The sequence below is a fragment of the Cyprinodon variegatus genome, unplaced genomic scaffold, assembly GCF_000732505.1.
Source record: "Cyprinodon variegatus isolate N-32 unplaced genomic scaffold, C_variegatus-1.0 Scaffold15, whole genome shotgun sequence".
NCBI classification, from domain to species: domain Eukaryota; kingdom Metazoa; phylum Chordata; class Actinopteri; order Cyprinodontiformes; family Cyprinodontidae; genus Cyprinodon; species Cyprinodon variegatus.
The window spans coordinates 2,033,095-2,046,542 of record NW_015150468.1 but is presented as its reverse complement, the minus strand read 5'-3'; the positions used below and the strand labels follow the sequence as shown (position 1 = coordinate 2,046,542).

The window sequence follows — 13,448 nt, the reverse complement described above, 5'->3', positions numbered from 1 at the left end:
AAAAGATAAGTAGAAAAAAACTGCATCCCTTAAAAAGGTTAAGTTCCATTGGTTTAGATTTAAACGTCAACTAAACATGGATACATTATGTCAGTCTATCTTCCCCTTTAACTTAAAATATTGCGCTGGGATTCAGGGAAACTATGAGTTTGTGAATGGATTTACGGTTCGGTAGTAATATTTTAGCTGGGCAAACAAAACAAAAACGGTTTTAGAGAGAATCAATAGATTGGTTAGATTTTTCAGAAAATCTGCGTCTTTTCAGAACCAGTTTTGAAACAATTATTGAGATTTTAATTGCCTTTAGAGTGTAAAACTTTATAAACTACCAGATTAATTTCCTTAGCATTTTTTAACAACCTCTTGAGTAAATATTAAAGTTTCCAAGTACAAACATACTGATGGACACATCAGCCTCTAAGTTTGTTTTGTTTTGTTATTAAGAGAAAGAAAATACAGAAAATACTTTTTCTTCTTTCTTTTACTTTTTTTTTTTTTACCAATTTTGACGCATAAGTAATGAGTATTAGATCATCATGTTCTGATCCTTTTCCAAAATAGAAACAAACAAACAAAAAAAAAAAAACAGCTACAAAGAATATACTTGTGTACACATATCTCATAGTTATCTTCACTCTGTTCACTCTTTATTGTTCTTATGACATCAAAAATAAATAAACGTTTATAGTGTATGTTTTGTAATTGCATATGGATATTTCAGTCTTCAATATGTGTTATCCTTATATATGTTTTATCCTTATATAGCATGTATACAAATAAACACATCACAAGAAAATAATCTGTTCACTGCTGCTGTAAAACAAGTAACTTGCAGAAATGAAGTCAGAGCCTGTGAACACACTGCTCTGCAACATAGAGAGGAAATATTACCCCATTTAATTCTAACCAGGTCTTCAATAGATTATACATTCATTGTAAAGTCTCTCACTCCAGTCTCACAGAATTCTGGTCAGAAAGCTGAAAGTGTTTTTTTTTTCTTATGAGCATCATTAAGGCAGTTGATTACAGGTTTGTCTAAAATGCTAACTTATTTTCTCTGGCAAAAAACTGTTCCTATACCCAACATTAACGAGTTCAAAAGCAAAGGCTTCAGCAGACTACAATAATTTCTGCTGGGAAATTGTCGATTCACGGATTTCTTTTTTTGTCTAACTCTTTTATGTGTATCAGTAAGGAGACATGAAAAGATAATAGTAGGAAACATGATATTTTGTCTAACGCAATTCATATTCTTTTTACCATAAGCTCGCGATTTAACTGGATTTGGCACGGTAAAGAATTAATGCAATTTTACTTAACTTGCTTTAGCTGATCTAATCTACTGCTACTGTCACTTTTACATTAAATTGCATTTTCTGCATGTATGTATCAAATATATTTTATTGCTTTCAAATTATTGATTCTTCTCCAAACAGTGGTTGTGCTGTTAATACTTGGGAAGAACCAGCCAATTGTTTTGCATGTTCTTGTATTATAAATAGAGACTTTACAATCTAATTAATTGTCTTTTTTTCAGTTTTACATTATCGCATGAATTAGACTTTAAAAAGGTGTGAGTATGCAAAGTTACAATATATAGGTACTATCCGTGTGTGCATCTAAATGTGTGGGAGTGTGTTGCTTTACGTCACAAGAGACAGCATCATATATTAATAATCAGCAAGCTGCTACAATGAAATTTGTATCCAGACATGTGGCTCTCTTATCCAATTAGGTTTGATGTCCATTTACTCTAAAGTCCAGAAGGAGGATATATACTTCTGGCCTCTTTGCTCCCTGCCAGGTCCATTAGGTAGTCCGTCTTTACTCATTCCTTTATATTTTCGATAAAATCCTAGTTTTGTCATTCCTCATTGTGTAAGGAGTCAGGGCTGGACTCTTCTTCTTCTTCCTCAACTGTTTCCTCTGGCATCGTGTCCCGGCGTGTGAAGGCGGCTGCCAAGGTCACGCTCAGTCGTGGTCTGACAGGCGCTAACTCAGACAGCCCAATGTTGTTGCTTCGGGTTACAAGAGTAGTTCTATCCATTATTTCCCCACTGCGGCTCGACACCACAGCATCCAGGAAGTCATATTTGTGGGAAATCTTTCCACTTTCGAACAAGTACTTTGCCAGGTACGAGAAAACAAAGTTACCCGCGAAGGAGGCCAGCATGGAGACGGTCTTAAAGGGGAACTTCTGAATGACAATTGTCTCCATCTCCCCAGTGATGTGATGCTTCCGCAGCTCCGTTGTCCAGCCTGGGTAATAAATGAAAGGAGGCAGCTGCAGATAGGGTTCTCCTCCGCCGATACGCAGCACCAGGCCAAACAGGTATGCAGCCACCGAGCCGTACGTGTTGGTACATTTGACAAAGAGCACGCTGAGCAGCTGTGGGAAGATGATGACATAAACCAAGTCTGAGCTCAGGTACCAGAGGCCATAAACCGTGCCAGTAACCAGGGCCATCAGGGTGGCAAGGCCACCAAATATGAAAATTGTGATTCGCATCACCCACACAATTTCTCGGTCAGATGCCTGGAAAGATGGAGAACAGCAATAAGCCACAAGAAATCTTCAAAAAGAGGTAAACAGAAACCAATTCCTTGCTTATGTTCTTGAACCAATGGGCTTACTGATTGTCTGAAGGCCATCTGGTAGATGTTTCTTGCAAACATAGAGCTTGCAGACAGGATGGAGGAGTCAGCAGAGGACATGACAGCGGCAGACACCGCCCCCAGGCCAAAGAAAGAAACAAATGGTGGACAGAGGTGCTGGAGTACGATGGGGAGAATCATGTCTGCTTGCTCCTTTTCCTCAGGAGAAATTCCACCATAACTTGTCTGATTCCAGTCTAATAAAGAAAAATCACGTCAAGATATCTAACAGATAATCTCATTCTTTTTTTGCTTTTTTTTGAGGTTTTTGCGGCAACCGTGGCTCATTAAAGCTGACAGGAAAGGGGCTACAAGAGAGGGGGAGAGACATGCGGCAAAGGACCACAGGCCGGTTTCGAACTAAGGTTGGACACATCGAGGACTAAGGCATCTGTACATGGGTAGTGCATGCTAACCACTGCGCACAGAAGCACGCCCCAGATAAATAGTCTGAGTTTCTTTTTTTTTAATGATAGGAATTGTTCATTTGAAAATTAGAATGGCTTTTCCGTGTATAATCTTAAACTTAAATGTTCAAGTCCAATAGAATCTAAAGCCTCCTTTATCCCTGTTATCCGCTTTATTTTGAATTCTATTCAGGAATATTTATTTAGTGGAGAAAAAAAGTCATATTACAAATTTACAATATATATTTGAACAAAATAACAGATGCTACACTTACACAAACTAGGGTTTAGCCTGGTCTAATATTTTACATGATTTGAGATGATCAAGAAGGAGACCTTTCATTATTTCTATTCGCACAATCATTAAAACTCATCCAGAGGACTGGTTCCTCTTGTTTGCAAGAATGCTGATTTTTTTCTAGTGAAAAATTCATGTGCTTATATGCTATATTGCCAATTATTGAATACATACACTTATTACCTTAAATGAAAACCAATAACTTATTCAAAGGCTTTAATATCCCACTGGTAAAATTTCCACAGCTCCAGCAGTTAAAAAGAAAAGATTTAGAAGCTCAGTATTTGATGAGTCCTCTATAAATGCATTTGTAAAGTCAGATTTTACATTAGATGCACTGGCTCAAAGTCAAAGTTATCTTAAACGTGGTCTCTCAGATGTTCTAAAATCTGTGATTCATTGGATCCAATGCCTTTCATTGGACTCTGGGATGAACAATGTGGAAGTAGCTGTGCAACAAAAGAATATAATCAAGGTGCAAACACAGAGTTCTCCTGCTAGTCTGAAGGCCACATGATTGGGATTATGATCCAAATTTTGAGCCAATTCATTCATGTACAGTTTGCTCCCATATTGGAATGAAATAAACTTGTCATCACTTTATCCTGGAGGAATCAGATTCCTAAAAATCTGGAGATCACAGCACTAATTTGCTCCCCTGCCTAATTCTAATGCAATATTTACAACCCAGCACCGCCATTTAACGGTTGGCTGCTTCATTATAGATGAGGTGAACCAGCTGTTATTTACCAGGTTTTCTTAGATCTAAGGACAACAAGAACCCTTCCAGAGCCTTTCCTAGCGAAGCAGCACACATGGGACCACAGGGTGTGTATGTGAATGCTCATGCATGTTTTCAACCTGTTGATGCACCAATGGCACCGATGAGAACAGAGGGAACGGCCATGACGAGGCATCCAAAAGCAGCCAGGAATGAGAGAACCTGTGCGTAGGTGGCGGAAGAGGCAGATAACACTCTTTGGAAATATACCTGCCAAGGTATTCCTCCCAGCATCTGCAACATGACAATCACAGGGGAAAAATACTGAAATCAGATGTCCAGGATTGCCAAAACAGAAAGAAAACTGAAGGCTTCAAAGTCACAAATCGATCCTATTTTTCATATACTATTAATTTTGAATAACAGAAGAAAAATAATAGAATGAAACAGAAAGAATGTATAAATAGCTCAAGAAGAGGATTTGAGGACAGTATATTTTGAACGTCAAATGGACAATTAATTGGAGAAAAGGAAAGCTCTTTTCTTTAATCCAGTCTACACGGTAGGTCTAACACGATAATCGCACAATGCATTAAACTGCACAGCAATCTAATTTATGTAATAAACAATTGCTAGCTATAATCAACAATTTAATCAAAACATTATAGGTCAATAAAGCCAGCAAAGTGCTTCTATTTTAACTGAAGCCAAATGGAAACTAAGAGCAACATATTTTATTTAGGCACATCAAATTCAAGAGGTCTGAATACAAATTTGTGTCACACTTTTCAAATGTTTATTTTTATAATTAGGTGGAAAACTGTACGATGACCTTGGTTGTCACAATGCTAAAATGTCAAATTCAGTACCAATACTGGGAAAATTACTTGATACCATTTTAGATACCATAGCAAATGTTTACTAAAAGAAAAGATTTCTGACAACAAGTAAAAACAGATATCTACAGTATGACAAGATTACGTTTTTTGTAAATAGGGGAAAACCAATAAGAATGGACAAGTCTGAAGGATCCAAATCAAGAAAAAAAAATAAAAGAGAAAGAAAACATGACAGGGTTGCTTGTAGATATCTATATAGATATCTAGTAAGCAAATAAGAGTATAAAAATTTCGCTTGAATAAAAGTATGCAGACATTACCAGAAGACAGAAGTTGTCAATCCAGATCCATGTATCTTCCCTCTTGATGCTGCCTCTCCAGGGTGACTGGTAAACTCTCGTCACTGCAGTTACACTGATGTCTGACACAGCAGCATTAGTCAAAGCAAAGGGCACACTGATCCACTGCAGAAAATCAGCAAATACGCAGGAAAATGACAAACTTAAAACCGGAAGAGATACCACACAGGACTGTAATAAAAAAGGCTAAAAATACTTATGTCTTTTTAGGGACACATGTGACCTTGTACAATGATCTATGTCAGTATTTCTTTAACTTTCTGAAGCTATTTAAATGTTGTCTTTCACTTTCTTGCTGCTTTTATGATCATAGTATATATGCTCATTCTACTCGGTCTGTGTGTCATGGCAGCTTTCTCTGAAATGTTTGCATAAAAACAAAGAAAAAGGTTGAATGAGGGCCAGAAAAACCTTGTTTGGAATTTTTAACAAAGGAAAATCCATCAGATGACTTGACACTGAAATTGAAAAATAATTTCTCACTTAATCAACTTTGTATGCTAATATTTCAGAAAAAAACCCATTTCAGGAGCATAATTTTGTGGTTGAAATACTACACTATAGTAACATATGTCTGTATAACTTAAATTCAATGTTTTACTGAAAAAACTTTTACTGAAAAATTAGTAAAAAGACAGTGAAAACCGAAGACTTGTAAGCACTTTATGATATCCTTAAGAGCTATTAATCAGGATACATTCAAATTAATACAAGAAAGCTTGGCTTCTACGAAGTAATTTATAATAAAAATTGGAGATTACATGAAACATTTCCACAACTGGTAATAAAATGTACAAAATAATTTCTTTCTAATTTACCCCATAATTCTGAGAAAACTGACCACTATACAAAATTAGACAAACTGAACCTACCAGGCCAATAAATATGCAAAACAGCTGCACCACATCTGTGTAAGCCACAGAGTACAGTCCTCCAACCAGGGTGTAGAAGATCGCAATGAGTGCAGAGATAACCACAGACATCTTGATGTTGATGTCCACAATAACACTCAGAGTAGCACCTATGATGGTGAGCAAATTAAAGAACATGAAGACCTTTGTAGCAACAGGGACTCATTTCAAAGCATCTCTACAAAAGTTTTATTCCATTGTATGCAGATGCATAGACTTACCCAGGGCAGACAGGATGGCAGCAGACCAAAAAATCTCACCCATGAGTGCAGGTATGAAGAGAAGACCACCCATACGTTTCCCATACAGTTGCTGGAAAGGGTCCAACATGGTGACGTAACCTCTTGAACGCATGGGCTTAGCAAAGAAAAGACCCCCTGGGATTAAGAGGGAGGAGTGTCAGTTGATGAAAATACATTTTGTAGCTATATATTTAAAAACTTCAGAATGCAAAAAAAATAAAAATAATAATCACATAAATAGTAATAATAGTAGAATAGAATATAATAGATAAAAAAATGTGATACCTTTGGCTACTAATTGCTCCAAGAATAAATTTTTCATGCAAAATAAACAACAAAAAAATTGTTGAAACTTACCAACAACCAGGCTGAGGGCATATCCAAATGGGGCTTGAGCCCAAGCCAAACCATAGTCCGGTAGATACACATACTCAGCTGTGCCATTGATATACCCTCCACCTACCCAGGTTGCTGCAGATTATTAAACATATTGTTAAATGTGATTAAAATTAAACTTTTCCTAGAAAAAAAGAATCTACTAATTATAATTATTTTAGTTAAACTTCTAAACACAATACATCATTTGGTTATATAGGTGCAATAGATTACATTTAACTTTGAAAATCCCCCTCTACTAAATGAAAAATATATGCATCAAATATACAACAAGACTACAGCAAACAGGTCACGACTTTTAAAAGTATTTAATTCTATTTTCACAAACTTCACCTGTCATCGTGAATCCACCAACAAACAGCCCAATGTCTCTCCCTCCGACCATGATGGTTTCGCTGCGGTCGGTGCCCTCCGCCTCCCCGGAGTGCTTGTTTTTCCATGCCGCCCAGATGCCCACGACCAGGATGAGCATATAGAAGACTGCGATGGCTACAAGCCCTTCTACATGGATGGTCATTGTCGCAGGGGTCTTCTGCTTGGAACGGGAGGGCAGGGAGACCTGAAAGCAGAGGAGAAAAATAAATTCTATAAGAGATGATAAAAGTTTCACCTTTAGCCTAAAGACGGAGTTCATATTAAGATTATTCATGATACGAATTGGCAGCTCTATCATTACCTATATAAAAAATGTTTTCATAAGAAAAGCCTGTTGAAAAGTTTTTTGTAGTTTTAGATTACAGCTTAAGATCGTGCATAAATTCTGTGCGTAAAATCCATTTTACGCACAGAATTCTTTCTTTCTTTCTTTCTTTCTTTCTTTCTTTCTTTCTTTCTTTCTTTCTTTCTTTCTTTCTTTCTTTCTTTCTTTCTTTCAAAAAAAAATAAAGAAAATAATTACAGACCTACTTACCTAGGGTATTTCCAGTCATGCGTGTGGACACCGGAGTAAATAAAAATGTGCATCACAGTATAAAGTTCATTGAAATTCCGCTGCCCTTTTTGTACCGTGAGAAACTGTGAGGCGAAACAGCGGTGAGGATCTCTCGGGTGACTTACTGATGCTTATAAAGGGGGTAGATGCCGTCAGAGGACCGAGGCACGCGTCACAAAAAACAAAAAAACAAAAAAAAAACACCCGTCCCTCCAAAAGAGCACCTGGCATGAAACACGTCACGACGTCCTGGCTGATGTTACTGGCAGAGGGCCGAGATTCCTTAACCTGCTTTTCAGAGAAGGTTGTTAAAAATGTCGCATCGTTCTTTAAATAATCAGTAATTTGCTAGGAAGTTTGTGTCTGTTCGTTTTTTTCTTGTTTAAAAAAAACGTCTTCTTTCTCAAAAGTCCGTGCGTAAAAACCGCATGCTGTGCAATTCAGGGGAACTCTTTATTTTTCTTTGTATAACTGAAGGATGACCTAAACGCATCCCCATTTCTTCATGATAAAACTATGTGAAGATAAATAGTTATTTAAACATTTAACCAGTAATTATGAACACACGCTCAAGGAGAAATACATGATTTTCCTCTTTTTCTCCGTGATTAAACGAATTCATCGACTAATACACTCCCCACCTTGAAGCAATTAGACCATTCTTAAATGTATGTCTGCCTTTTGCCTTCAGGATTTTTATCTGTGAGCTCTGTCTACTTAATGGCCACTTCAGCCTGCAGTCCATTTATCTGGAAAAGACTTGTCGAAACTGGCAGGCATCCAATTAGGATGGGTCTGAAACATGCAGTGAGGTATAATGATACAATCTGACTTTTTAAAATCCTGCACACAGACACAGGCACATCGACTGGATGAAAAAAAAGGAACTATGTCCTGGAGAAGGTCGTGTTTTCGCCATGGTAAACTGGTAAACGCGCAGCGCCCTCTTTTGACAAGGCAAACAGGGCGATTCAGCACCATGGACAGAGTGCAATGCGCACAACAGGTCAAGGTTGCTACTAACGACAAAAGTGATTAAAAAAGGAAATCGTTTGAGAAGACCGGCTACAGATATAATTGCTATGATAGCATTATTATATTATTTTATAAACTTATTTTGATGTTGGACATTTGTTTTATACAGAGTTAATAACTAAATAATATCGACTGGGTATTCACATTTAGATGAAAGATAACCTGCATGTGCAAAATACTTTTCCATGAATAAACAACCATCAACTAAACAGAAAAAAAATGTGAAATAGAAATTTCAAAATAATTCAAATAGAGTGTTATCCTAATCAATACGTATGAAGCTTTATTTTTCAAACCTTTTCGACCATTTCCAAAACCATCTGAATTCACCACCTACGTTTAAAATTATTATTTAATAGTCACAGTAGCAAAGGGGATTATGCTTGCTTCTATGGTAGCATATTTTAATCTTTTTCTAATGTTACATGCTTACAATTTTATGGATGTTTTTTTTATGCTTCAGTTACTGTATCAGAATGAAGTTAAGAGTATATTTGACATCCAACGAATGAATCTGTAAAACATTGTTGCAAAAAAAAACACAAAAAACCCCTGAACATCCAGTGAACAGCTGTAAAGTGTGCTAACTAAATGTTGGACAGATGTTTGGTGCAGAACCTTGAGACATTTCTAAATCAGAAAGTGAATCTTAAATCTGGCATCTGGTTCATTTGATAATAATAATCCCATATGTCATACAGTATAAGCCTGATGCACTTAAAAAGCACATGCAATTAATATGACAATATTGTATTACAGCTTCAGATAAAACATTTCAAAATCTGTAACTTGATTACATTCAACCAAATGCTGTTCAGAGCCAAAGGACTTGTGGTTTAATGAGCAGCTGTTGCTGGCAGCTTACAAAATTTCTTCAAGAGAGACAGAATGAGAGGAAGAGAGACTAAAAGATCACGAGGTTCGGAACAGTATATGATATATAAACATCAAACCTGAACATTAACTACAAAGAGGCAAGACTTAGTTTCACAAATTTTATTGTTCAAAAATTAAAACACAGAGTTGAATTAAAGATTATGTATTTAAAGATGCAGTTTGAGCATTGGATGTAAGAATTTACCTCGCTTAAAATATAAAATGCAATTACACAGGGACTCTGTTGACCTACAGATACGAAGGGCTACAGGATACTGACTTAACCTCATACAGAAAATCTAAAATATTTTAGACACAGAAACATTACAAATTCACATGGTCTTCACTATCACTGTGAGCAGGATTGGGATAGTTTTGGTTAAAGCTTTAAAAAAAAGGCCTGCAGATGTATGTGATGAGAAACTAAGGTGCACCAGCTCTTCAAAACAAAAAACATCATGTGACTGTCAGAAATAAAAGTTTAAAGAACTAATTTAAATTAAAATACATTGTTATTCTTGCTTAACAACTATCACAGACCTTGTAACATCTGTTTTCTAAATATCTAAACAAACCCTTAAAAGTTTTCTCTGAGTGCTAAACTGCAAAAACATATTTTTATTTTATTTATTTTTTTAGGTAGCAGCAATTTCACAGGTTATTTTCAAGATTTGGAATCACACACACTAATTTAGTCAAACCAAAGCATTTCTTTCCATATCAGTATTTGCAGAACAGTTCTTCAGAGGCTTAGCACAGAACAGGGAAAAACGCTTGAAAATGACTACAATAGAGAACATAGTTTCTATTCTGCATTTCTGAAATAATAAAAACGTTGTGCCACAATTCACCAACCTTTTAAAGGATAAACAGAGGACTGAAATAAAGACCAGCTTTTCAAATAAATGTAACCAGGCTTAATACTGTAAAATAAATTGTAAAAAAATCCTTGTTTTCTGATCATTTTCCATAAAAAAAAGAGACTTAAAAACTGAAAAATAAACTTTTTTTTATAAAGCTGGGTTGAGATTACATGCCTTAATTGAAACAAAACAGACTGGTTTTATAGCTAGCTTTAGGTCAGACACAAAACATGAAAAGATCAAAGACTTGAAAAAAAAATCTTTGTACAGGCTGTAATTTTATGCTTTGTACTTTGCCTTTGATTCATGGGCATACTGCGACTAAACCTGAAAGTAGCATTTTGAATGATTACATCTTGTTTGTTAGGAATAAAACAAGGCAAAAATATAATTAGCTGGAATTTAGCTTTGTAAACCCACATTCTGACTTTTATCAGCAATTTTTACACACTAAATTCACATTTGTTTCTTTACTAACTTAATATCTGTAAAAGACAGTTTGACCAAATTAGAGCTGTTTGTTTTATTCTAATGGAAGCATACTATCCTAAAACGGATCAGTTAGCAGTTAACCTATCCTTTTATTTCAGTCAAATCTTTTATCTATTGTCTGTTTCCTTTTTCTTCTAGATAAAATTTGCTTAAAAATAATTATTAAATAAGCCGCAGTCGTAAGGTGCCATACGACATCCACCTATGGAGATTAGCAAAAGGCAGCTGTTGGAAAAACATTTAGCATTTTTTTCCTCAGATTTTTATTTTCATTTTTATCCAGGTGTTACTCAGATTGAGAAAAAAAATCACCTTCTCAAGGGAGTACTGGCCAAGAGGTAGGAGGTGAGTGGGAATTAGAAGGAACACAAAATGCATTGTCAGACTGCTATGAGATAAAAAAAAAGAACAAATAAACATTTGGCAATTGGTCTGTACATACACTTCAAATTGAAAGTTGAAAAAGCTTGGATGTCACACCCAGAAGTTAAATATGTGACTAAATTAACAAAATAAAGCCATAGTAGTTTGAGTCACATAGTGTACCAAATATAGAGGGGACAGAATGGCTTTCAAGCATTATCCCTAATGTCCTTAATATTAAGCAATAATTACTGGAACAATAAAAAATGTCAACCCTCAAACCGTATAAAAAAATAAAAAACATTTGCCAAATACCTTTTTGTGAATATCTCTTACCAGTTTAACTGAGGTCTTTACCATGAAGCAGGTTTACCAGTTTAACAAAGTAATTTCATGTTAAACCCTGACTTTACAGTACGCTGGAAACAGATTCATTATTAGCAGGGCATGTTACCATGGTAACTTACTCTGAACAGTCAGGCTAGCTTCCAGGATGGATCTGAATCCTATATAGCATATATTTTAGTAGAGAAGATATTGAGGTATTTCTGTACATTTAGGGATGAATGGTGTTTGAGAGCTTTCACTTTTTAAAATAAGAGTAGATTTTCTGCCATTTGTTTCATCTGAGTTCTCACACAGCTCAAAAATCAGAATGACTTCACTCAGACTGATCACTCCTTGTATTAACATGATGCAACCGTGGCATCAGCTTCCAGCTTTATTGTAGCCCAAGCATTATTTAATTAAAAAGTCCAACTAACCAGATGACATAAAGTTTTATACTTTATCTTTTTCTGCTCCCAAGTCCTCTTCACTCCTGAGAGGTTACATCTGAGGGATGAGCCGCAATTAAAATGCAGTACAGTGATTGGGATGTCACTGATGTGTAATTTGCACATTTAAGCAGGTAGCAACCCTTTTCCACGTTATTTGGCGGCTCTTTGATATCGCCACCATGTTTGACTTTTCACTGAGACTTGTTTTTTTTATCTCACTTCGTATTTCTATACGATAGTTTTGTTCCTAAAAGGAGAAATACAGCGCTCTCCGTTCTGCACTCATGAATGTGATTGGTCTGCTACGTTGAACCTTTATATATGCGAGTTAACAAGTTTATAACCAGCTTCATGGTACCACTGATCCTGATTGCCATTGTTGTGGATTGGTTAAACTGGATAGACTGGGAGTCATCCAGCTACCTCTAGCTCGCTTCCTGGTACGGGCCTCTGGTCAAAGACTCAACTAAATACAGTACGGTATGTGATCAGAAGCGGGATAAATTCTAATTAATGCTTTATTTTTAAAAAGTCAACCAATCTTTCACAAAACATCTGTGAATCCTGCTGTCGGGTCTGGTGGTCGCTCCTCACACGCTCACGTTCTCATTGTTTTGATCTGATCTAGAAAAAGGGAAAAAGGGTCATATGAATAATTGACAGATGTTGCTATGAATTTTCTGGATTGTCAGAAGGATGAAGAGTTTACACTTTGACTGAAAACTGTTACCAAGAATACACTAAACTTGCTTTCAATACCCTTCAGACACCGGTGTCACTTCATGGGTTTCATATTAAAACTATCAAACTATCGTATACAGTACACATAGGGCCGGATTTATCAAGATCCAATTTTGCGTGCAGTAATTTGCGCTCGCAAACTGGAATTTTGCGCGAGGGGCTGAACCATGGTTTGCGGGTGATTTAACAAGAGCGATTGCGTAACTGGTGGCAGGTGCAAAACTGTAGGAGACACCCTATTTAAATGAGGGTTTTGCGCGTTTGGTGGTTTGCGGCATGGCGAGTTTGGACAGCAGAAAGCACAAAAGGAAATTCGACCCCATGGAAATGGATGTGTTTGTTGGATGAAGCCAACAAACATTTAAGTGAGCCACAGCAAAGAAGTGTGACTGTCACACAGAGGAACGCTATATGTGAACAAATCTGTAATAAAGTAAACACTGTTGGTGAAACCTTGTGAACAGTGGATGAAGTAAAAAGAAGACACCAGGATATTAGAAGGCGAACCAAAGAAAAACTGGCATATAACAAAACATCTGC

General features: G+C 36.3%; 2 protein-coding genes across 4 annotated transcripts in view; both read right to left on the bottom strand.

Annotated features, from left to right (window-relative positions):
- Positions 1-630: 630 nt before the first annotated feature.
- LOC107090802 (high-affinity choline transporter 1-like) lies at positions 631-7,859 on the bottom strand. Of its 2 annotated transcripts, none has more exons than XM_015384379.1 (9): positions 7,739-7,859; positions 7,162-7,387; positions 6,790-6,903; positions 6,412-6,567; positions 6,152-6,300; positions 5,241-5,384; positions 4,222-4,375; positions 2,635-2,852; positions 631-2,536 (listed from the first exon to the last, which is right to left on the bottom strand). In XM_015384379.1, exons 2-9 carry the CDS (start codon positions 7,343-7,345, stop codon positions 1,865-1,867), a joined length of 1,791 nt encoding a protein of 596 aa, XP_015239865.1. In that variant the 5' UTR covers positions 7,346-7,387; positions 7,739-7,859; the 3' UTR covers positions 631-1,864. The 2 variants fall into 2 exon arrangements, with proteins under 2 accessions (XP_015239865.1, XP_015239875.1); XM_015384389.1 differs by having other exon boundaries at positions 7,731-7,832.
- Positions 7,860-9,765: 1,906 nt separating this feature from the next.
- Positions 9,766-13,448, bottom strand: part of arl6 (ADP ribosylation factor like GTPase 6) — an 11,835-nt gene continuing 8,152 nt past the window's right edge. Inside the window, exon 8 of one of the 2 annotated variants that reach the window (XM_015385095.1) lies at positions 9,766-12,791. In XM_015385095.1, coding sequence (XP_015240581.1) covers positions 12,766-12,791 — 26 coding nt within the window. In that variant the 3' untranslated portion in view covers positions 9,766-12,765. The remainder of the gene's footprint in view (positions 12,792-13,448) is intronic. The other variant, XM_015385086.1, reaches the window with a different exon arrangement.